This window comes from Arvicola amphibius, chromosome 12 (genome assembly GCF_903992535.2).
Source record: "Arvicola amphibius chromosome 12, mArvAmp1.2, whole genome shotgun sequence".
In the NCBI taxonomy this organism is placed as follows: Eukaryota; Metazoa; Chordata; class Mammalia; order Rodentia; family Cricetidae; genus Arvicola; species Arvicola amphibius.
In genome coordinates this window covers 120138513-120161638 of record NC_052058.2, presented here as the reverse complement: position 1 = coordinate 120161638, position 23126 = coordinate 120138513, and the positions used below count along the sequence as shown (strand labels likewise).

General features: G+C 43.2%; 1 protein-coding gene and 1 pseudogene across 1 annotated transcript; one reads left to right on the top strand and one right to left on the bottom strand.

Annotated features, from left to right (window-relative positions):
• The first annotated feature begins 12241 nt into the window (after positions 1-12241).
• On the top strand, positions 12242-23056 carry LOC119802921 (sialic acid-binding Ig-like lectin 12). The gene is made up of 8 exons (XM_042054043.1): positions 12242-12336; positions 15654-15940; positions 15999-16007; positions 16204-16212; positions 18262-18525; positions 20044-20325; positions 20461-20563; positions 22954-23056. Exons 1-8 carry the CDS (start codon positions 12242-12244, stop codon positions 23054-23056), a joined length of 1152 nt encoding a protein of 383 aa, XP_041909977.1.
• Positions 19425-19784, bottom strand: LOC119803003 (annotated as a pseudogene).
• Positions 23057-23126: the final 70 nt, after the last annotated feature.

Sequence of the window (23126 nt, the reverse complement as noted above, 5' to 3'; positions counted from 1 at the left end):
TATCCTTTTGTCTCTTCTCACTGGGCACTGAGTTTCTCTCTCTCCCTCTCCGTCTCCTTCTCCCTCTCCCTCTCCCTGCTTACCTAACCTATCTCTGTCCCTCTGCTGTACCTGGCTTTGCCCCTGGGTACTGGGTGTCCAAATGCTGGTCTACATGCTTCCATAGCAGCCACTTTACCAACAGGGTTGTCTCCCTGCTCCACATATCCCTCCTAAATCTGTGCCCTTCTCTCCCTATCTTCTACTCCAGTTCAAACTTCATTATCTTCTCCTTCAGTGCAGACCCAAAGTGACCTTCTTAACAACCATACCTAGTTTCCCAACAGTCTTAAAACCATTCCATGAATTTTGAGACAAACTTGTAGACTAGAGAGAATCCAATCTTCTATACCTTAAAGAAGAGAGAAGACAGGAGAAACGATTAGAAAAGAAAGAGGAAGATGTGTTAGGCTCACAGAGAGTCATGGTAAATATGCCTGTTCTCAAATCTTATAGCATCTGTTGCCAAGAAGCACCCAGTTCACAAGATGAAGAGCTCTTAAATACGATTGAGGCGACAAAAGGCCCCGATAAAAAGTGATGTTATTTCTGCCCTAACTGCCTGCCTCTGTGGCTGCCCTTGTTCTCACCCATCCCAAATCATGCTCTACAGGACATTTGTTTCGAGGCCAGAGAAGGCAACAGGAGCCATCCTTGTGTTTTGTTCCTGGGATGCTGTGGAGGATCTTAGCCCTACCTCTGTTGTATTTGGGTAAGTAACACAAATGTGAGACCTGGGGCAGTGGAAGAGGAAGGGGAAGGAATAACTGTTTGCTATGAGCTACAGCTAAGTTACAGGCCATATTGCTATTACAGAAGACCATATGACTCTGTATCTATGACCTCCCCCAGGAAACTATTTGTATTCACTGTGTATGGAGACGGCAAACACATCAGAGAAATGATTCACTAGAGTCTAGTTTGGGAACCCAGTGTCTTTATTGGGGTTGCTTACAGGAGACAGGTAATGTAGAGACAAGCTGTATCACTAAAAAGCACATCTGTCCCTATACTCTAAGCATGGTGGATACTCACAAAAGCTTCATTTCTGGATCTCTTTGCACAATTGTAGACATCTCCACTGAAGAGTCTCCTGTCTCCCAGAAATCCCTTATTGTCTATATAACTTTATAGAAGGACCTCATGATTCCTGAAAATGTAATGACGCTTCTAAGTCCTCCTTCTTTCTCCAGGAAGTAATTTTTTCATCTGGAGGAAGTAGCTACACAAAAGTAATTTTTCTTTAATTCCTACATCACTGTAACATAGTGGTACTGTTGAACCTATTTTTTTTTCAGTAACTCAGGAATGATGCGGGGTGGTGAGGTAATGAAATATAATTCATACTAACAAGGAAAATGACAAAGCCAAAAGCTGTGTTGGGTGGTACTGACTGAAAGAATTCTATTACAGTGGGCAGGGGTTGCTGCAGAGACTTACAGCTAGTCAAAGTGTGGAGAATGAGAGACGATGAACAATGAGCTGTGGTGGCGTACACCTTTAATCCCAGCACTTAGGGAAACAGGCAGGTAGATCTCTGTGAGTTTAAAGCCAGCCTGGTCTACACAAAGAGTTCCAGGATAGCCAGGATTATACAGAAAAACCCTGTCAGAGAGATACGTAAGGAAGGAAGAGAGAGAAAGAGAGAAAGACTGTGGCCCTGGAGCTGGATGGTTTAGCACTTAAGAATATGCTCTTGCAGGGGATGTGGGTTCAGTTCCCAGAACCCATGTCAGGTGGCTCACAACCACCCATGACTCCAGCTCCAGGACACTGGATACTTCTGGCGACTCTCAGTAATAAAACACATGTGCATATACCCACACAGAGATACATACATACACATAGTTAAAAATAATGTCTTGAAAAAAGTAAATTTTTATTAAAAGGGAGAGACTGAGTATTCTGCTGGAGAGGGAACTTCGATATCAACTTTCCAACCCTGGCCCCAAGGTTCAGTGAACATTGTGAAAGAAGGGACAGAAAGACTGCAATAGACAGAGGATGGAGAAGAGTGCTAAGAGATGCTGTCTTCTAGACAAGACTTGGCTGCTGCCTTCATGAACTCATAGTAGGTGTGGGTACCGGCACAAGACCAAAGACAGTCACAGATCTAAACAAGGAAGGTGGAGGAGCAACTGAGGCCACGTCTCTAACTGAGGAGCTAGTGACAGTTGATGGCTGCTGGAGGAGTCTCTTTTCTTTGTCAGGTGGCTACTGGTAGGCTGCCCAGGCTATACTGAATGACTCCACCCCATGTAAATATGGGCAGCGAAAACTGGACTCAGTGGTATAAAATAAATACACAGGCAGACTTGAACTTGGGAGAGAGGAGGTGTTGGGCATGTCCTGGAGGGGAACTGGAGCAGGGCTTGGTGTGGATATGATCAAGCTACATTGTATACTAGTATGAAATTTTATGGAATAAATAAAATAGTATTTTTAAAAGACAATTTAATGGAATTAGGTTTGAAGATATGGCTCAGTTAATAGGCATTTGCCTAACATGCTCGAAACCCAGGTTTTGTTCCCTGAATCACATAAAGCTGTGTGATGGTGCATATCATAATCTCAGTACCTGGGGAATGACTATAATCAGTTTGAGGCCAAGCTAGGCTAGAGATTTTGTTACTGGGAGCTTCTCTCCCATCCCCCAGTTCCTGAATAACCACTCAGAAGTTTAATATTAATTAGAAATTGTTTGGCCTATTAGCTCAGGCTTATTGTTAACTAGCTCTTACAACATAAATGAATCCATTTCTATTATTCTATATTTTACTATGAGGCTTGTGACTTGTTCCTTCACATCTGCTTTTCATACAGCTGTTGATATCGCCCAAACTCTGCCTTCTTTTTCACTTTATCTTTATTTGGATTTCCTAGCTATAAGGAAGCTTTTTTAGTAATCAATGGTAATAAAACATATTTACAACATACAAAGGGAGATCCCACATCATCTCCTCTTTCCTGTCCAATTAAAAAGGAAGGTTTTAATGTAGTAAAATTACATATAACAAAACAGGAATCAAGCAGGAATTACAGTTAAATATTTAGTCTATTTGTATTTGGCAAAATTAAAGAAAATACTCTATTATCTATCTTATCTTTGTGACTTTAAAGTTTTATATCTAATTTATCTTTTGTCATAACTAAGGAAAAATGTAGTTATAACTGTCTAGTCTTCAACTCCATCAAAGACTGCAGAAGGAAATAATATTACCTGAGTAACCAGGAAGTGTATTGTAAATAACTTACAAAACTCTAGAAATGACAGAGATATCTAGCCTGGACAGACAAGTCACCCAAAGTCTTATGTAGAAGGCATCATCCATCTTCAGCCTAGAGACCTAGAGTGTCTAGCAGATTTCTCAGTGAAGCAGGAAATTTGAAGGGTTGTCCTGCCTATTTTAGCAAAATTTGTCAGTCTGCAAATTTTTCTCCTGTGTTTTACAGAATGTCTGGCAGAGTCTTGCATGAAGCAGAAACCCTGAAGGGCTGTCTCATGTAAACGGAGACTGCTCTTTCATTCCCGGCTGCCCAGACCCAAATAATCACACAGAAACTATATGAATTACAACACTGTTTTGCCAATGGCTTAGGCATCTTTCTAACTAGCTCTTATATCTTAAATTAACCCATTTCTTTTAACCTATGTATTGCCACAAGGCTGTGGCTTACCATCAAGGTTCCAGCCTGGCATTTTTCTCCTTGAACAGCTTCATGGTATCTCCTTGACTCTGCCTTCTCTCTCTCTCTCTCTCTCTCTCTCTCTCTCTCTCTCTCTCTCTCTCTCTCTCTCTCTCCATATATATATATATATATATATATATATATATATATATAGTAGCCTGGCTATATTATGCCCTGTAATAGGTCAAAGCAGCTTTATTCATTAGCCAATAAAAGCAACACATATACAGAAGGACATCCCACATCATCCTCTCTTTTGTCTAAATAAAAAGAAAGGTTTTAACTTTAGCATAGTAAAATTACATATAACAAAACAGTTATCAAGCAAGAATTATAGTTACAACATTTCTTTGTGAGTCTAAGCCTTTAATCTAATTTATTTTTTATCACAACTAAGGAAAACTATGTAACTATCTGTCTTTAACTCTTTAAAGACCCCAGAAGGATATAATATTACCTAAGTAAACAGAAAGTACATTGTAAGCAATTTCCAAAACTCTAGAATTGACAGAGACATCTCTCTACCTGGACAGTCACCCAAAGTTCTTCTGTAACATTGAGGCACCCATCCTCAGCCTACAGGCCCATATTATCTGGCAGACTTTCCATGAATCAAGAAATTTGGATATCTATTCTGCCTTGTAATGGCAAAGTTCATCAGTTGCTTTCTTCTGTGTACTGCAGAATGTCTGGCAGTTTCTTCTGTGAAGCAGGAACACTGAAGGACCATCCTGTCTTTGGAAAGTTCAGGAGCCACTTTTCTGTGGGTTCTGCATGTGCAGTTCATACAGCATGCCATAAGCAGTCCAGGCAAGAGCAGTTTCTTGCCCAAATGGCTAGCCTTGTCACATTGAAGACATATTTTTAATGAGTTTCATCAATGTCCATCAACCTCTCTGAAGTAATTGCGCTGCCAGAAGCAGACATGGCTCACTGTTGAGAGAAGTCTGAGTTCTTAAAATCTTTTAAATTCCATATTCTGTTTGTCTTTGAAGTTTTGAAAATTATCTACCTGGCTGAAATATATCTCTTTGTATCTATAAAACCTAACTAAGATGACTACAAGTTTGACTACTATAAATGATTTTCTACTAATCTGTATTTCTTAATTATACATTACATTTTTAAATAAGCTGCACAACACAATACCTTAAACAAGAGCAGAAATACATATACACTGTGTAAAAAATCAACTTTAATTTGTATCAATAGACCAAGATCCACACCAAAGCATAGTATTCATGTCTATATCATGTCCCCCTTTAAATGAAAACAAATATTTATAAACAATAATTTTGGGAATTTGGGTGTTGTTTTCTCCAACCTACTTCCTCCTTTTTTCCAGGCAATATATTTTTAGGGTTCATGGAGACCTCTTGGGAGGTCTTATTCCATCAAACAACATTAGTCTGGAAGGAATCCACAGGTTCTCATCCTCTGAGAAAAAAACAAAAGCAGAACCACTTTTCTAAAGTAACATATCCTTAGACTCAAATTTTAAAGTCAAGATAACTTTAAAATATCTATGTTGGTTTGGCTTACTGGCCCCCAGAACAAAATGTCTCTCTGCAGTCAAAAAATTCAAAGAAAACACAATAATACACATAATCCAGACTATTTGTGCACTTTCAATTTTTACATGGCTTATTTTTTTACTCTATTACTTTTTAATATTTATTTTATTTTCTTCACTCCTGTAATCTATGACTGTCTATACTCTTTTCCTCTCTCTCCCAAGTCTACATATAGTTTTAAAACACACTATGATCTGTTCAGAAGTTTATTTTTGTCTGAATCTGTCTTTATTGTACATCTGTAATCATTTTCTGACCAGGAAATTTTTATTTAAATGCTAAGCGAGCATGGCTAGGACCAACTCTACAGCCCTGCTTGTTGGCTCTGCCCTACCCAACATGGTGGAAGTATATTCATCACCTCTGTGAATCATGCTCACTGCCCCAGCTCCAGGGACAACAGCGGGTCTAAGTCACCATTAAGAAACTAGTAGCATGCTGCTCACAAAACCCATTTAAGTGCAGAACCTCCCAAAAGAACCAGGGTTTGTGCTGCCAGCATGAATCAGGAGGCTATCTCTTAAAGAAGTCATGCTGTTTTTGTTGATAATGATGAATCAGGAAGCCTTCTCTTAAAGGAGCTGTGCCTCTGCTTGCTGCCAGCAAACAGAGCCTATCTGAGAAAATGTAGCCAGCAAAAGGCTGCTCTAGGCTCCCATTTTTGTGGGTCTAGAAGCCCTCTTTTTTTCTCAAACTTTTTTAGGTCTTACATGGATCCATGCCTCAGACGATGGGTGCCATTTTGTAAATGGAGACTGCTCTTTTGTTTTTGGCCACCCAGACCCAAATAATCACACAGAAACTATATTAATTACAACACTGTTTGGCCAATGGCTTAGGCATCTTTCTAACTAGCTCTTGTATCTTAAATTAACCAATTTCTTTTCATCTATGTATTGCCATGAGGCTGTGGCTTACTGGTAAGGTCTGGCCTGACATCTTTCTCCTTCAGTAGCTACATGGCATCTCCTCAACTCTGTCTACTCTCTTGCAGCCTGGCTATATTCTGCCCTGCCATAAGCTAAAGTAGCTTTATTCATTAGCCAATGAAAGCAGTGCATATATAGAAGGACATCCCATATCAGACTCACCTTATTTTGGCAAGTTCATCTGTCATTTTTCTATGGGTCCTGAATATCTAGTTTATATAACATATTGTCAAGCAGCCCAGCAAGAGTAGTTTCTTGCCCAAATGTCTAGCCTTGCCACACTGAAAGTGAACTACATAAACAGATGTCTCTCACTGTTAAGAAAAGTGTATGTCTTTATAACATTTTAAAAGCCATATTTTGCAGGTCTTTGAAGTGTTTAAAGATTACTTATCCATCTGAAATATATCTCTGCATATCCAGAAAACCTAGCATTGTGTTTGACTATTATAGATGACTATTAATTTGTATTTAAATTGTACGTTGCATTTTAAAATGAACTGCATAAACATAACACTGTCAACAAGAGTAGAAATATACATATAGTATAACAAAATTGACCATAAATTTGTATCAATAAACCAAAACCCTTTAGGCAAGAATAGAAACATATAAACAGTATAACAAAATTAACTTTAAATTTGTATCATTATACCAAAATCCATGTCAATGAAAAAATCTGAGATTAATAGTTGTCTTTTTATCCTATATTCCTATATTCACCTAAATATAACAAACATCCATAACCTATAAATAACTCAAGACCATTTATAAACCTCAAAACTCTTGGGAATTTGGACATCATTTTCTCTAAACTTCTTCCTGCTGTCTGTAGGTGAAATATCTTTAGGGTCCTTGATAAAATCTTGAGATGATGACCAAGTCCTGGGAGGACTAGTGGTGACCTTTGTTGATAGATATCACCTGTCAAGTTTCAGGAGGTCTCTCTTGATCAAAGCTGGTCCATATTAACCTGAAATGAATCCATAGCCTCCTATTTCCTATGGATACAAAACCAAAACTGCTTCTCCAAAGCAGTGCATCTTTTTTTATTAAAAATTTCCACCTCCTCCCTGCCTCCCATTTACCTCCCCCTCCCCCCCTCCACTCCCCCTCCCTTTCTGGTCCGAAGAGCAGTAAGGGTTCTCTGCCCTGTGGGAAGTTCAAGGTCCTCCCCCCTCCATCCAGGTCTAGGAAGGTGAGCATCCAAACAGGCTAGCCCCCCCCCCCAAGCCAGTATATTTAGTAGGATCAAAATTCAGTGCCATTGTCCTTGACTTCTCAGCAGCCCTCATTGTCCGCCATGTTCAGGGAGTCCGGTTTTATCCTGTGCTTTTGAAGTCCCAGTCCAGCTGGCCTTGATGAGCTCTGATTAGATCAGCCCCACCATCTCAGTGGTTGGGTGCACCCCTTGCGGTCCTGACTTCCTTGCTCATGTTCTCCCTCCTTCTGCTCCTCATTTGGACCTTGGGAGCTCAGTCCGGTGCTCCAATGTGTGTCTCTGTCTCTATCTCCATCCATCGCCAGATGAAGGTTCTATGGTGATATGCAAGATATTCAGCAGTATGGCTATAGGATCTGGCCATTTCCTGCTCCCTCTCCTCAGCTTCCCAAGGAAACCAGCTGGGGGCATCTCCCTGGACACCTGGGAACCCCTCTAGAGCAGTGCATATTTTAAGTTCTATTTTACAAATATATTTTTCGAGTTCAGTTTTAAAGCTAAGGCATTTATAAATATTTGGGTTTGTGTATTTTGTCAGTCTCTCTTTCAGTCCCATGTCTCTCAGCAGCTGTCTCTTGTCCATCAGCCAGCAAAAAAAAAATCAAAATCAACACAATTGTAGTGTAGCGGCGGTCGGAGGAGTTTGGAAATAACCAAAAATAGTCCTTTTAGAATAAATCAGTTTTAATAAAAGGAGAATAAGGGAACTTACAGAGCCAAGGGTCCAGCGAAGCAGAGTGTAACGCAGGGGAAAAAACAGGGCGTCCCTCCGGGACCCGGTCCTTTTTAAAGGTACCTTTCTCCCCTGGGGCAGCCACGCCCCTGAATGCAGGGATTGGGCCAGCTGCCCCAGCATCTCCCCCTTTTGTCTAAATAAGGCAGATTCAGAAACCAAATACAACTATATACAATGGGAATAGATCATATAAAATTACAAGAAGTAAACAATATTAGGCGAGGAACATATAACAAAAATTTTACTAATCATTCTACTTTGGGAAGTCTAAACAATGTAGAAGGTAGCTACAATTATCTAATCTTCAACCCCATCAAAGATCTGAGAAGGGAAGTAATATTACTAAAGCAACCAGGAAGCACAAACGAGAAACTTCCAAAATGTGCAACAGAAGACAGAGACAATTGACTACCTGGGCAACCACACGAAATCTTGATAGCAATGTTGAGGCAACCAACTTTGGCTGAGGCCTGATAAAACCTGACATACCATTATACAACGGCAAGGAACCTTTAGTAGAACTATCCTTATCCTGTCTTGGCAAGATAAGACAATTCCGTTTTATCCACTTATGGATATTTCGTAGCTTAGTCAGTAATGGAGGTATGGGCTTTTCTTTGCCCAAAGGCCAGTTCTGCCAAGAAGAAGACAAACTCCCAGTGGAGTGTCTTTGGTGCTCAACGTTCTCTCGGGAGTAGAGCATTGTTGCCAGGAGTGATTGTGTCTCATAATTACAAAACTCTAGGTTAGATTAAAGGCCATGTTCTACAGCTCTTCAAAGAGGTCGAAGATTATGCTATCTATACTAAATACAACCTCTATGTGTCTAAAAAACCTGATTATCCCAAATATAAATATGACAAACATATAATTCTCAACACTTATCTAACTGTATGACTAATAGAATAGACAACTGTGCAATAAATGAAGACAATGATTTCCAAATGTAAACAGGGTCATTACATAAATAATATCTGAGGTAGAAATGTACATTGCAATATAGTAAACAATGTCATTACATAAATAATATCAGAGGTAGAGATGTACATTGCAATATGGTATACAATGTCAATATAACAATTATTTCAAACAGAGGTAGTATCATACTCTCTTACAATGTTCAATATATCAATATACAAGAATCAACACTCATATAGTTTTCGAAAAACAATAACTCCCAAAATTCAATTATTCCTTTAGACCACCAGTTAATCCCTCCCCCCCTTTTTTTGAAATAAATATATACATATATATAGTTTATACCCCTGAGTTCATATAAAGCCTTCCTCAACCCCTCAACCCTATACCAGCCACCAATTAGTGTCCCTAAACCTGAGGGTAAACTTTGTTGGGAGGGGGGCGTCGTCATCTAAGATTGCTTCCAGCTGACATAGGGGCGACTTCTCTTCTCAGGGGGTCCTGTGAAAGCAAACGATGGTAAAATACCCAGGGTAACATTTCGTCTAGGAAAAATGTGTCTAGCCTCTGAATATTTTGAGGAAATCCGGCCAGAATGTTGTCAAAAATGTGCACTATTCAAAAGTGTTCTGTGCAGTTGGTACCAAAAAACAGGCCAAATATTAGTGCTACAAAAACATGACATCATAATAACCAGTTGGAGTTGATGTTGCGGGGCCCCGTCTTCATCCTGGAAACTGCAAAGATTACTGAAGAAAAATTTGTTGTTTGTTGCGAGAAAGATAAGCATTATCTACAAAGACACATACAGACATATACGTGCATATCTTCAATGAAAGGTGCATTAAAGACAAACATAGATATGAGGGAAGGCAAAGAAGGCAAATATATTGGTACCATTATTAACATTATTGTTATTATTATTCTGTCTCATAACCTGACTCCTGACCTGAGACAGAAACTCTGAGAAATCTTTTATAAACAAGCTTGGAATAGGAGAGGGACTGGGCCAGAGTCCAACTCCAAGAAACCAGCTCTAAATATTTATAAAGAAATGCATATTGACACACATACAAAAAATTGTTTTTCATAACCACGGAGCTTACCCAATGTTAATGCTGATCCTTGATGGGTTGCAATTGGTTTCCATCCATCAGTATTCAAGATATCCAGGGTCCCTCAGATCCTTTGAAGGTGAGCGTCTTCCTGTGGAGATAAGAAAAGAACCCTGCCCCCGAACTATAGGTCTCTTACCATCAGTATGTTCACTATCCTTGTGCATGAATTGTTATTTTTCTTTTCCAAGGGGCTTCTCCTCTTTAAACCGAACCTTTATTAACTTTGATGGTATCCACGATTTTTCTTCTCCTGTGGAGACAAGAGCAAAACCCCTTTCCCAACGCAGCACATCCCCTGGCTTCCATTGTGAGGTCAACACATCCTTGAAATAAACTGGTTGATTTAATTCAGCAGACTTTTCCATTATCCAATGTCTTTCTGCAGCCGTTTTCCCCTCCCCCCCCCCAGGGCGCCCGGTCGCCCGCCAAACTGTGCAGCTCTTGCAGAGATTCAGCGTTGATATTAAGCTAGCGGATTGTCCTGCCCGACCCTCCCTGTCGACGCCGTTTCTCCAGCCGCTGCGAGCTCTGCGCGCCCTGGTCCAGGACGCCATCTTTGGTTTCCTAAAAACACGTGAACCTAGGTGCACTGCGCCATCTATTGACAGACAAAGGTAATTAAAGGTAATTTTTCATTTCATTGAAATTAAGCATTCAGATTGAAAATGTCTGATAATATCACTATTAAAAGATTCTATAATTTGTTTAATTACACGATGACTGGGGACAACGGCTGGATGGGGCGCGTGTGCACTCCCGGGGCTCCCAACAGCCGGCGGCTGGATGGGGCTCTGGACCGGCATGCGATGATACCGCGGCATGCGATGATACCGCGGGGCAGGAACGAGCTTGCGTTCTCAGCCGAAGCAAACGCGGGCAAACAGCTCCTGGGCGGAGCAAAGTGGCAGGCCGGGCGCAGCAGAGGATGCTGCGGCGTTCAGCCATGGGTGGTCTCCGTATGGAATCGTGGAAATAAAAAAAAAAAAGGTGCGTGCCCCAGCTCAATCCGCTGAATTAGAATTGAGCCGGTTCAGCCCGCCTGCGAATTGCGAGTGGAAATCTGCCGACCGCAGCAGACTGTGGGGTAAGAGTGGTCCCCAGCGGCTACTGCCCCCGGGGTTCTGCCCCATGTGGAGGGCGCCAAGTGTAGTGTAGTGGCGGTTGGAGGAGTTTGGAAATAACCAAAAATAGTCCTTTTAGAATAAATCAGTTTTAATAAAAGGAGAATAAGGGAACTTACAGAGCCAAGGGTCCAGCAAAGCAGAGTGTAACGCGGGGGAAAAAACAGGGCGTCCCTCCGGGACCCGGTCCTTTTTAAAGGTACCTTTCTCCCCTGGGGCAGCCACGCTCCTGAATGCAGGGATTGGGCCAGCTGCCCCAACACACAATACTATACATGATCCAGACTTATTGTGCATTTTCATCTTTATGTGACATTTTTATATTTTTTACTGTCTCTTTAAAGACTTTGTTTTATTTTTTAAAAAATATTTGATTTTTTAAAATCAGTGTCTATCCTCCTCCCTCCCTCCCTTCCTCCCTCCCTCCCTCCCTCCCTCCCTCTCTTTCTCTCTCTCTCCTTCTCTTTCTCTCTCTCCCCACCCCCTTCTTTCTCTCTCCCTCTCTCTTCCCCAAGCCTATGTATAATTTTTAAACACACTGTGACCCATTTAGAGGGGGTTTTTGGTCTGAATCTGTCTTTATTGCAAATCTGTTGTCATTTGTGATCACTCTTTTAAACTGTTAAGCGGGTATGGCTAGAACCAGAGCAGCTGCTTTGGGTGTTGATTCCATTCTGCTTGGCTTTTCAACATGACAGAGTATCCAATGAGCATCATGCTTACCAGTCCCCCCACCCCAGTGCTGCCATCAGAGAGTGAGCAACCAGTCCATACACTTTTTTTTTTTATCTCTATGAGCAAAAGCTAAATCCTCCACACAGTGCAGGATGATTAGCCTCTCCCTACCGAGGCCTGTGTGAGACGACAGAAGCCCACCATGTCACTGTGCTTATGATGGCTGGTGGCCAGCTCCATCTTGCAGGCAGCTATTGGAAGATGATGCATCTCTGTGCTGCTGCTGGCATGAGACTGTCAGAAAAGGAAGCCCAGTGTGGCTCCATTTCTGTAATTTCAGAATCTTTTTTAAAGTTTTCTCAGGCCCTATGGAAATTTGAGAGGCCCACATTGGTACGTCATTTGGGAAGTTTCTGTCCCACCCACCAGTTCCTGAAAAACCATTCAGAGGCCAAATATTAATTAGAAATTGCTTCATATATTACCTCAGGCTTATTATTAACTAACTCTTACAATTTAAATGAACTCATTTCTATACCATATGGTATTGGCATAAAAACAGACAGGTGGATCAATGGAATAGAATCGAAGACCCAGAAGTGTTGACTGAGTTTTCTATCCTGCCCAGTTCCCACAGTTATTAAATCCCAAAGAAATCACACAGAGGTCTGCATTAGTTATAAACTGATTGGTCCATTAGCTCAGGCTTCTTATTAACTCTTATAACTTATATTAGCCCATTATTTTTGTCTATATTAGTCATGTGGCTTGGTACCTTATTCAGCGAGGCAGTCACTTCTTGCTTCTTCTGTGGCTGAGTCATGACTGCAGACTAGGACTTCCTTCTTCCAAGACTTCTCCTGTTCTCATTGACCCACCTCTACTTCCTGTCTTGTTGTCCTGCTTATACTTCTTGCCTGCTCAAGTAATATTATCTCCCTTCTCAGGACTTTGATAGTGTTAAAGATTAGATAGTCATAGTTACTGTACTCTTATGATCTAGCCAAGCCATTTCCTATACAAGACTTAGACTACATAGGGTAGAATGCTTATTAAAACATTTAGCATATGTTCCTTGCTTAATATTGCTTATGCTGGTTATAATTCTAATTATACTTGATATCTATTCCTGTGTATATAGTTTTGTATTGGGTTTGGAACTCTCTTATTTAAACAAAAAGGGAAGGTGCTGTGGGAGCTCCTTCAGCCAATAGTCTTTAAGATACCAGCCCACTTGGGCGTGGTCTCATACTATAAAAAGCAGCCGTAACTTTGCGCTCACTCTATTGCTTCCAGATCCCACTTCCAGCTGTTATACTCAATTCCTGTTTGCTCAGAGGACTGTTGTCTAGGACAGTGACCTATAAGTCTTCCCTTTAAATAAATAACCCTTTTATTATTCATAATTCTGAACTTGTGTGGGATTGTTTTGTGACTTACACCTTCACAGACCTATGGACCCTTGATTTTTGACAAAAAGACAAAATTATACATTGTAAAGAAGAAAGCATCTTTAACAAATGGTGCTGGTCTAACCAGATGTCTGCATGTAGAAGAATTCAAATATATCTATATCCATCACCTGCACAAAACTCAAGTCCAAGTGAATCAAAGATCTCATCAATCCAATCACATTGAACCTGCTAGTAGAAAACTTGGGAAATGGACTTGAACACATTGGCACAGGAGACAGCTTCCTGAACAGGAAGCCAATAGCACTGGCGCCAAGATCAAAAATTAATAAATGGGATCTCATGAAAATGAAGTTTCTTTAAGACAAAGGTCACTGTCAACAGGACAAAACAGCAGTCTACAGAATGGGAAAAGGTCTTCATCAATCTCACTTTTGACAAAGGGCTGATATCCAATACACACACAGACACACAGACACACAGACACACAGACACGCCAAGAAACTAGATATCAACAAAGCAAATAATTCAATTAAAAACAGGATACAGATCTAAACAGGGAATTCTCAACAGAAGAATCTCAAATGGCTAAGAAGCTCTTAAATGTTCAGTAGCCTTAGCCATTGGGAAACAGAAATCAAAGCTACTTTGAGATTCCGTTTTACACCTGTCAGAATGGCAAAGCTCAAAACACAAGTGACAACTCTTGCTGGAAAGGATATGGAGCAAGGGGAACAGTCCTTCACTGCTGGTGGGTATGCAAACTTGTACATCCACTATGGAAATCAATATGGCAGTTCCTTAGAAAATTGGGAATCAATCTACTTCAAGACCCAGCTATGTCACTCCTGGGCATATACCCAAAGGATGCTCCACCACACTGTAAAGACATTTGCTCGACTGTGTTTTTAGCAGCTTTATTTGTCATCGCTAGAAACTGGAAACAACCTAGAAGTGTCAACTGAAGAATAGATAAAGAAAATGTGGTCCATTTACACAATGGAGTACTGCTCAGCTGGTAAAAACAAGGACACCAGGACATTTGAAGGCAAATGGATGGAGTTATAATAGGTCATCTGAGTGAGGTAACCCAGGCAGAAAGACAAACATGGTATGTACTTGCTTGTAAATGGATATTAGCTGTAAAGTAGAGGATAACCATGCTACAATTCATAGACCCATGGAAGCTAAGAAACAAGGAGGCCTTGAGGAAGGATGTTTGAATCTCCCTGGGAAGAGAAAATAGAATAGATTTCAAGGGTATACTCAGGCTGGGTGGGGATGGGAAGAGGGGGGACCAGGTAGGGGAGGGTGGAAGGAGAGAATACTAGGAGAGACAACTGGAATCTGGGGGGACATCTCTGAGATGAGCTAGAAACCCGGTGCAGTGGAAACTCCCAGAAATCTAAGAGGAAGACCCTAGCAAAGTAGCAAAGACTCGTAGCAATGGGGAATATAAAGCCTGAACCGGCCATCTCCTGTAACCAGGCAAGACTTCCTGTGGAGGGACTGGGACATCAATCCAGCCACAAAACCTTTGACCTGTAATTAGTCCTGCATACAAAATGTGCTGGGGGTAAAGGTGGCACAGAAATTGTGGGAATGGCCATGCCATGGGAGATCCCACCTCTGACACTGCCTGGAGGGCCAGAACCCCGAGACCTAGGATAGAACCAAACATGACTGACAAAAATGTCAATATAATGATGCCTAATGATATTCTGTTTTGCTCAAAGATTGGTGCCTAGCCCAGTTGCTATCAGAGAGGCTTCACCCAGCAACTGGTGGAAACAGATTTATAGATGCACAGCCAAACATTAGGTGAAGTTCAGGGAATTCGGTGGAAGAGTAGGAGGAAGAATTGTGGAGCCAGAAGGGTCAAGGACACCATGCAAAAATCCACAGAATCACAGGAGCTCACAGAGACTGAACTTCCAACCAGGGGACCTATATGGGGCTGACTTAGGCCCTCTGCACATATGTTACAGTTGTGGGAATTCTAACAGTAAGAGTAGGGGCTGTCTCTGACTCTGTTGCCCCACCATAAATCACATGACTCAGGCTATCTGATGTGACCAATGCTGCATATTAATAAAGACTGATTTACCAAGAAGGACTTTTCAGAGATGGGAAAATGCCAAGTCTGTTCTGAGTGACATAACCCTCTCATTGACAGGCAGAACTCTGAAAACTTGAGGTGGGACTGGTTTCCATTTTAGATCTCTCCCCACAGGGTTGTTTCCTCCAGTTTTGTTTGATATGAAGACAACAGCAGTGGAAGACGGTCTATGCAGTACAGTCCCTTGTGTGTTTGAATTTTCCAAGGCATCTCCAAGAAATCCCATGACTTTGAGCTACAGGCTTAATGAGACCATCAGCTTTCATGTAGATACCAGTCAGCCCAGAGCCCCCGTGGGTGATCTCTCCACAGAGGATGTAGAAGACTGCATCCTGCTGACCCGTGATGTGATCAGAAGGGAAAACATGACCTACTTGCTCTATGATGGTCTGAGAGAGGACATGGGACTCTTCATGTCAGGTGATGCTCAGGCTTGAATGCTCAGGTTTAGGAAGTAGAAAATCCAGAAGGAGTGCTGATGAACTGGTGGCTGTTACTTCATCAGGCGCTGAGTGTTATACTACCTGAGGTGCTCTCTCTCTCTCTCTCTCTCTCTCTCTCTCTCTCTCTCTCTCTCTCTGTGTGTGTGTGTGTGTGTGTGTGTGAGAGAGAGAGAGAGAGAGAGAGAGAGAGAGAGAGAGAGAGCACAGCACAAAGAAGTCAGCTAAAAAATAGTTGGAGGGCTGGAGAGATGGCTCAGAGGTTAAGAGCATTGCCTGCTCTTCCAAAGGTCCTGAGTTCAATTCCCAGCAACCACATGGTGGCTCACAACCATCTGTAATGAGGTCTGGTGCCCTCTTCTGGCCTGCAGGCATACACACAGAATATTGTATACATAATAAATAAATATAAATAAATAAATAAATAAAAGTTGGGGACTGATAAGGAAGTCAACGGATAAAGGCACTTGCACAAGCTTGAAGACCTGCGTTCCATCCCTGTAGCTCACATGGTAGAAATGACTCTTGCAAAATGTCTTCTGGCCTCGACATGCATGCCTGGTCACACATAAATTAACTAGTGTAAAAATTACAAAACCTTAGGTGTTTGATTTCCAAAGTAATATAATGCTTTACATATAATATATCTCTAAACAGAAATTTCAAAGACAGAGCAGGCATAGTGGCCTGTGTGTGGGATCTCGGTGCTTGGGAAGGTCAGTTGGGGGCTGCAGAGTGAGTTTCAGGCTTACCCACACAACACCAGGCATGGTAGCACACATCTGTAATCTCATCATTCTCATGGCAGGATGGAAGGCAGAGGCAGCAGGATCCTGGGAAGCTGAGGGTCAGCTAGCCTGGCAAGGTGGAAGGCAAGGACTGACACCTGAGGTTTTTCTATAACCTCCACACATATACGTTGGCACACTTGTGTCTGTATTCACTTGTATGAGCATGTGCATATACACACACGTACTTAGAAAGATTATTTTAATTTTAAAAGAGGAGGGAAATGACCACAGATAAGTTTGGGGAGGGGCAGAGCTCATCGCGAGGGGTGGGTGGGAATGAGGCTCCTCAGCCTCATTCCCACCAGACAGTGGGAGGTCTAGTCTGAGGGTATGAGGAGCCACGGGCACTGTAGACCAAGAAACTCATCCATCATCAGTGTTTATCCAGACTTAAGGGTATGAGATGACCCAGAGGGTAAAGACGCTTCCCCCCAAGACTGACAACCTGAGCTCAACCCCTGGAACCCAAATGCTGGAAGAAAGGCCAACTCCCACAAATTGTCCTTGCTTCTCTGTGTTCATGCCATAGTGCACACACACACACACACACACACACTAGAGAAATGAATAAATCTATTTTTTAAGTTTTATTATATTCATGTGTATGTGTTTGGGGGGGTGAGGGATGTTTGCACTGTTAGTTGGTGGGTTTTTTTGTTGCCAATTTGATATAAGTTAGAGTCATTGGGAAATTTTAACACAAGCTAGAGTCAATTGAGAAAATGCCTATAGTCAATTCCAAAAGGCATTCTCTTGATTAATAATTGGTATGAGACGGCCAAACCCACTGTGGGTGATATCACCCCAAAACAAGTGGTCCTGGGTTGTATAAAATGCAGACTGAGCCAGTCAAGAAGCAGAGGTCCCCCCTCCATGGCTTCTGCTCCAGTTCCTTCCTCCAGGTTCCTACTCGGGTTCCCGTGGTGACTGCCCTCAATGTGGAGAGTGACATGGAAGTGTAAGATGAATAAACCTTTCCTTCCCAAGTTGGGGTTGGTCACGTCTTTGTCACAGCAATGGGAAACCAAGCAGCACAGTGTATGTGCATGTGTGCTTGCCACAAGGTGTGTGTAGAAGTGACAGCTTGTGAGAGTCTGTTCTTTCTTCCACAATGAATGAGTCCAAGGGATGAACTCAGGTTATTGGAGCTGGTGGCAACTGCCTTTATCTGCTCAGCCATATTTCCAGCCCCAAATAATGTAATTTTAATCCTTTTTAAAATCCAGACTTGGATTCAAGGGTTTCCCCCTTACTAACTCCTTCGTCTTGTTCATGTGATGGAGTTGGGTGGGCTTCCTGATAGAGAAGAGAAATTGGCAAAACGAAACAAAAAACACCACAGGATCAAGGCAGTACCAGGTTCTGTGAGGCTGTTGGGAGAAGTTTGAGGGTTCCAATTGGAAATACTGTACAGTGACCTGCCCCTGAAGTATGAATCTAAATGCACTTTTTTTTTTTTAAAAAAAATCTCCTCTAGACCCGACCCAAAACCCAGAGATTTACATCCCAGAAAGTGGTGTGGGTAGAGAGCCTGCAACTTTGATCTGTACCATCGAAGACACCTGCCAGGAGCTGTGGAAGGGGCCTGCCATGTCTTCCAACACAATTGTCTCCCTCGGCTCCTCTTCAGAACTGTCCAGTGCCCCAAAGCCTGAGGACCAGGGCACCACCCTCAGATGCCACTTAAGTCTATCCTTAGTCAACCTGACCAGCAGTAAAGAGGTCAAGCTAAAACTGATCTGTGAGTGCTGGTGGGCACTGCCAGGGTGGATAGGTGGGGAAACGGTCGGCCCCAGGGCAAGACATGGGTCCTGGAGGGGAGCAGTCATATCCCTCTGGGGCTGAGAGACCACGGGTAAGAGTGAAGTCAGAGTTTGGTATCAATGATGAGAAAAGATGAGTCTCAGCTGTCCACTCTCAGGCTTCTAGAATGTCTCTGAAGTTCTGGGAATCACAAATGAGAAGTTTGGAGGCTACCGAGATGATTTAAAGGCTGAGAGGGTTTATTCCTTGGATCAGCCACCTTCCTGCTGCTGTGATAACATGCCATGATCAAGGAAACTTATCCCAGAAAGAGTTTGTTTACTATGGTTCCCGAGGGACAGAGTCATGTGGCAGAGAGCATGGCAGCTGGCATGGTGTCTGGAACCCAATGCTGAGAGCTCACATGTTTTACCATGAGCAGGAAGCAGAACACAAACAGGAAATGACCCAAGATTTTTAACTCTCAAAGCCTGCCTCCAGTGACATACTTCCTCCAACAAGGCCACACCTCCTAAGCCCCCTCAGCACCACCAACTGGGGACCAAGTGTTCAAACACATTCTCATCCAAGCCACACTTTTTTTTTTGCACCACAGCAATGTTTATTTTTATTTTTATTTATTTATTTATTTATTTATTTATTTATTTATTTATTTATTTTTTGGTTTTTCGAGACAGGGTTTCTCTGCAGCTTTTTTAGAGCCTGTCCTGGAACTAGCTCTTGTAGACCAGGCTGGCCTCGAACTCACAGAGATCCGCCTGCCTCTGCCTCCCGAGTGCTGGGATTAAAGGCATGCGCCACCACCTCCCGGCTTGCAATGTTTTTTGAGAACGGGGGGGGGGGGGCTTGCAATGTTTTTTGAGAACGGGGAGGGGATCAGTCCTTCTTGGCCGCCGCCTTCCTCATGGCCGCCAGCACGTTGCTCAGCTCCTCCCGCTTCCTCTTGGCGCGTATGTGCATGCCCACCCGCTTCTTGATGAACTTGAGCAAGCGCTTGTCCTTGGACACCTTGAGCAGCTCCATGGCGCGCCCGCTCGTAGGGCGCGATGCCGCACACCTCCCGGATCATGTCCCGCACGAACTTGGTGTGCTTTGTGAGGCGCCCGCGCCGCCGGCTGTGCCTCGGCTGGCTTACGTTCTTCGTCACCTTGTGGCCCTTGTTGAGGCCCACGGCCATGGGGTAGCGCAGGGCCATGGCTGCTGCTCTCCGATAGCGGCCACGACAGGAAGGACGGCATCGCACGGAACCCCCAAGCCACACTTCTTTTGCACAGGAATTCAGTTCAGTTCTCCCCAGCACCCATGTTGGGCAGCCCAAACCACCTGTAACTCTAGCTCTAGGGAATCCTGCACCCTCTTCTGGCCTCTGTGGGCACTGCACTCACATGCACATGCACAGACACAGATATGCACGTAATTAAAAATAAATTTGGGCTTCGGAGGAAGTGAAGGAAAGCACATGGATGTCTCTCTAACTCCTGCCCCTTCTCCACAGCACCTGCTAGGCTGCTCAACTACTCATGTTTGCTGAAGAGGACACTAACATGCAGTTGTTCTTTCCATGGGATCCCTACACCCTCTGTGCAATGGTGGCTTGGAGGAACCCCTGTGAGTGTGAATGCCAGAGATACCATCCTGCATATGACCTCTACCACACTGGAACCCTGGGCCAACACCACCATCCACCTCATGTGGGAACCAGAAGTCATTAGGAGACTTCGCTGTGAGGGGAAGAACCCATATGGTGTCCACGCTTCCAGAATCTTCCTGATACCAGGTGAGAGGCAGAGGTCTAGTGACTGGACTGGAGGACCAGCACGAGGGCCAGGATAATACCAAACGGAGAACAGAAGGAAGAGAGTCATAGTTTGAAAGCCGCAGGACAACCTCGATCTCTTCCCTCTCATTTCAGATAGAAGCTCCCTTTCCAGTGTCTTCCTGAGAGGGCTAATCCAGGGCGTCGTGTATGGGGCCATAGCATCTTCTTTACTTTTCTTCTTCCTTGTCGTCCTGGTGTGAGTATCAGAGCTCAGATTCAACACCAAACCCACCCAGAGCCCACCACACGCACTTATTCTTTATTTGTAAAAACATATTTATTCTTTCATTTGTGTGTGTGTGTGCCATGCATGCTGTATGAGTGGAGGTCAGAGGACAGTGTCTAGGAGCTGGTCCTTGCGCTTCACCATGTGGGGCGGTCTGGGTTGCAGGCTCCTTTATCCAGAGCCATCTCACTAGACTTATGATGTTCATTTCCTCTTCGTATTTTCTCCCAGTTTGGTTGCTGTTGAAACAGACTCGTTAAGTTCCAGTCGTCTTTCTTTGTATTTAGGGCTATCCACTTCCCTTTAAGCATAAATTTAGTTGCATCTCACAGATGTGGAGATGAACTATGTTATTATCACTTAACTGAAACATTTCCAATTTCCAGTGTGATTTTTAGCCTAGTAGAAATGTCAATGCTTTCTAGCAAATTTCCCCACACTCTCTTTCAGTACTGAGAATTGAATATAAGTCTTGGAACATAATAGACAATTGTTCTACCATTGAATCATGCCCAGGTCCCTCATTGGGGGATTCTAGGTAGGCTGTACCACTGTGTCCCATCTCCAGCCCTCTTTACACTTTGATTTTAAGACAGAATCCCAATTCAGTGATCTTGGGCTTCCTTGCTTTCCCAGTAGTTGGTATTATAGGTCTGTACCACCAGGACCAATTGATCCTCTTTCTAGCTTAACTTAAATAGGATCATAAAGTTGACTATGCATAATAGCAATTTGTTTTCCTTGCAGCAAATTTTTGTTTATTTTGAATAAACATTCTATATGGGCTTAAAGGAAATGTGCATTTTATACCTGTAAATGAAGTCATGATACACACTTCCTTTAAGTCAACTTCGTTCATGGCAGGGCTGGGAAAATGGCTTAGTGAATAAAATGCTTGTCCCCAACCCTGACAATCTGACCCCCAGGCCCCCAGGGCTTAATGGTGGAAAGAGAGAATCAGCTCCTGCAAGTTGTCCTCTGACTGCCACACTCATGTTACACACACACACACACACACACACACACACACACGCACGCACACACACACGCACACGCACAGGCGCGCGCGCACACACACACACACAAGAAAAGGTAAATTCATTGTGTTGCCAAGGTCTACTCCAACTCAACCATCTGAAGTGAGTCCTAGCCAAAGCGTCTGGTCTTCAGAGCCTCCGGCTTATATCTGGTCTCTGGTAATGCTTTCAGAGCCATTCTCAGTTATTTTTGTAGAAGGATGTTTTTCAGACAGGAAATGAAAATTTGGATCTCACTCTCATAATTCACATAGAAGCCAAAAAGAAGGCTGTTCATCTGGAAAGAGATAGAGGCCGATGGACGTTTATAGAACTCTGGCTCCAGCTGATAGAGGGAGGGAGGTGTATGATAAGACAGTGCCACAGGTAGCTATGGTGACCCAACAGACCTTTGCTGTTGCCAGAGCAAGAGAATCTTGATATGTCCACTGAAGAGAGAGAGAGAGAGAGAGAGAGAGAGAGAGAGAGAGAGAGAGAGAGAGAGAGAGAGAGAGAGAGAGAGAGAGAGAGAGAGAGAGATCACTGGGTTGCAAGAGAAGCTGAAAGAGGGCACTTTGTCCTGGAGCCGATAGGGAACCTCAGAAAGACCATGACCAAGATAGAAACAGGGCAGTTTCTAGGGACTGGTATAGTAAGATTTCACTTGTATTTTATTAAATAAAGTTGCCTGAGAATCGGGAAAGTAAAATAGCCATGCTGGTCAGCCTTACAGACCAGCCAGCAATGATGTACACCTTTAATACTGGTAGCCATACTAGTTGCCATAGAAACAGGGAGGTGCATACCTTTAATCCCAATAGTACATGCCTTTAATCCCAGCCCTGGAGAGCATTGTGAGACTGGAGGAGACAGCTCCCCACAGTCTCATTCTGAGATTCCTGGAGGCGGGATCACCATTTTCAGACTGAGGTCGAGGTAAGAGCCAGTGACTGGCTGCTTTGCTTTTTGGATCTTCAGGTTGAACCCCAGTTTCACTCTCTGAGATTTTATTAATCGGTGCTTCAGACTGGACGGTGATAGCCTAGAGACCAGAAGGTGTGGAGAGGCTGGGGAGAGAGTCTGCACCAAAAGAGTAGGGTTTGATTTCCTTCAGATGAGTGGGCTGGTCACAGAACCAGCATGTGGAGACAACCTGGTGCTCTGGCAGCAGTCCAGGGCTGCTTTCGGGAATGGTGGTGATGATGGTAAGGAGTAGGGGTGTCCGGCACTGGAGCATCCTTTCGGGAGTGGTGGTGATGATGGTAAGGAGTAGGGGTGTCCGGCACTGGAGTATCCTTAGAGACTGAAAGCAGCACTCATCACAGCACTCGCTCATTTTCTCAGAATGAAGATGCTTAATTGGTGGGAGGAAAACCAAACCTGCAAGAACAAAGAGGCCCTGACTCTGAAACCAGTTTCAGAAGGAGCCACAACGACTGAAGTCTGAAGCCTGGGCTGGGGTAAGTGCTGGTCAGCCTGAACTGTGTGCTTGGCTGGCAGAAGGGATGTGAGCCAGG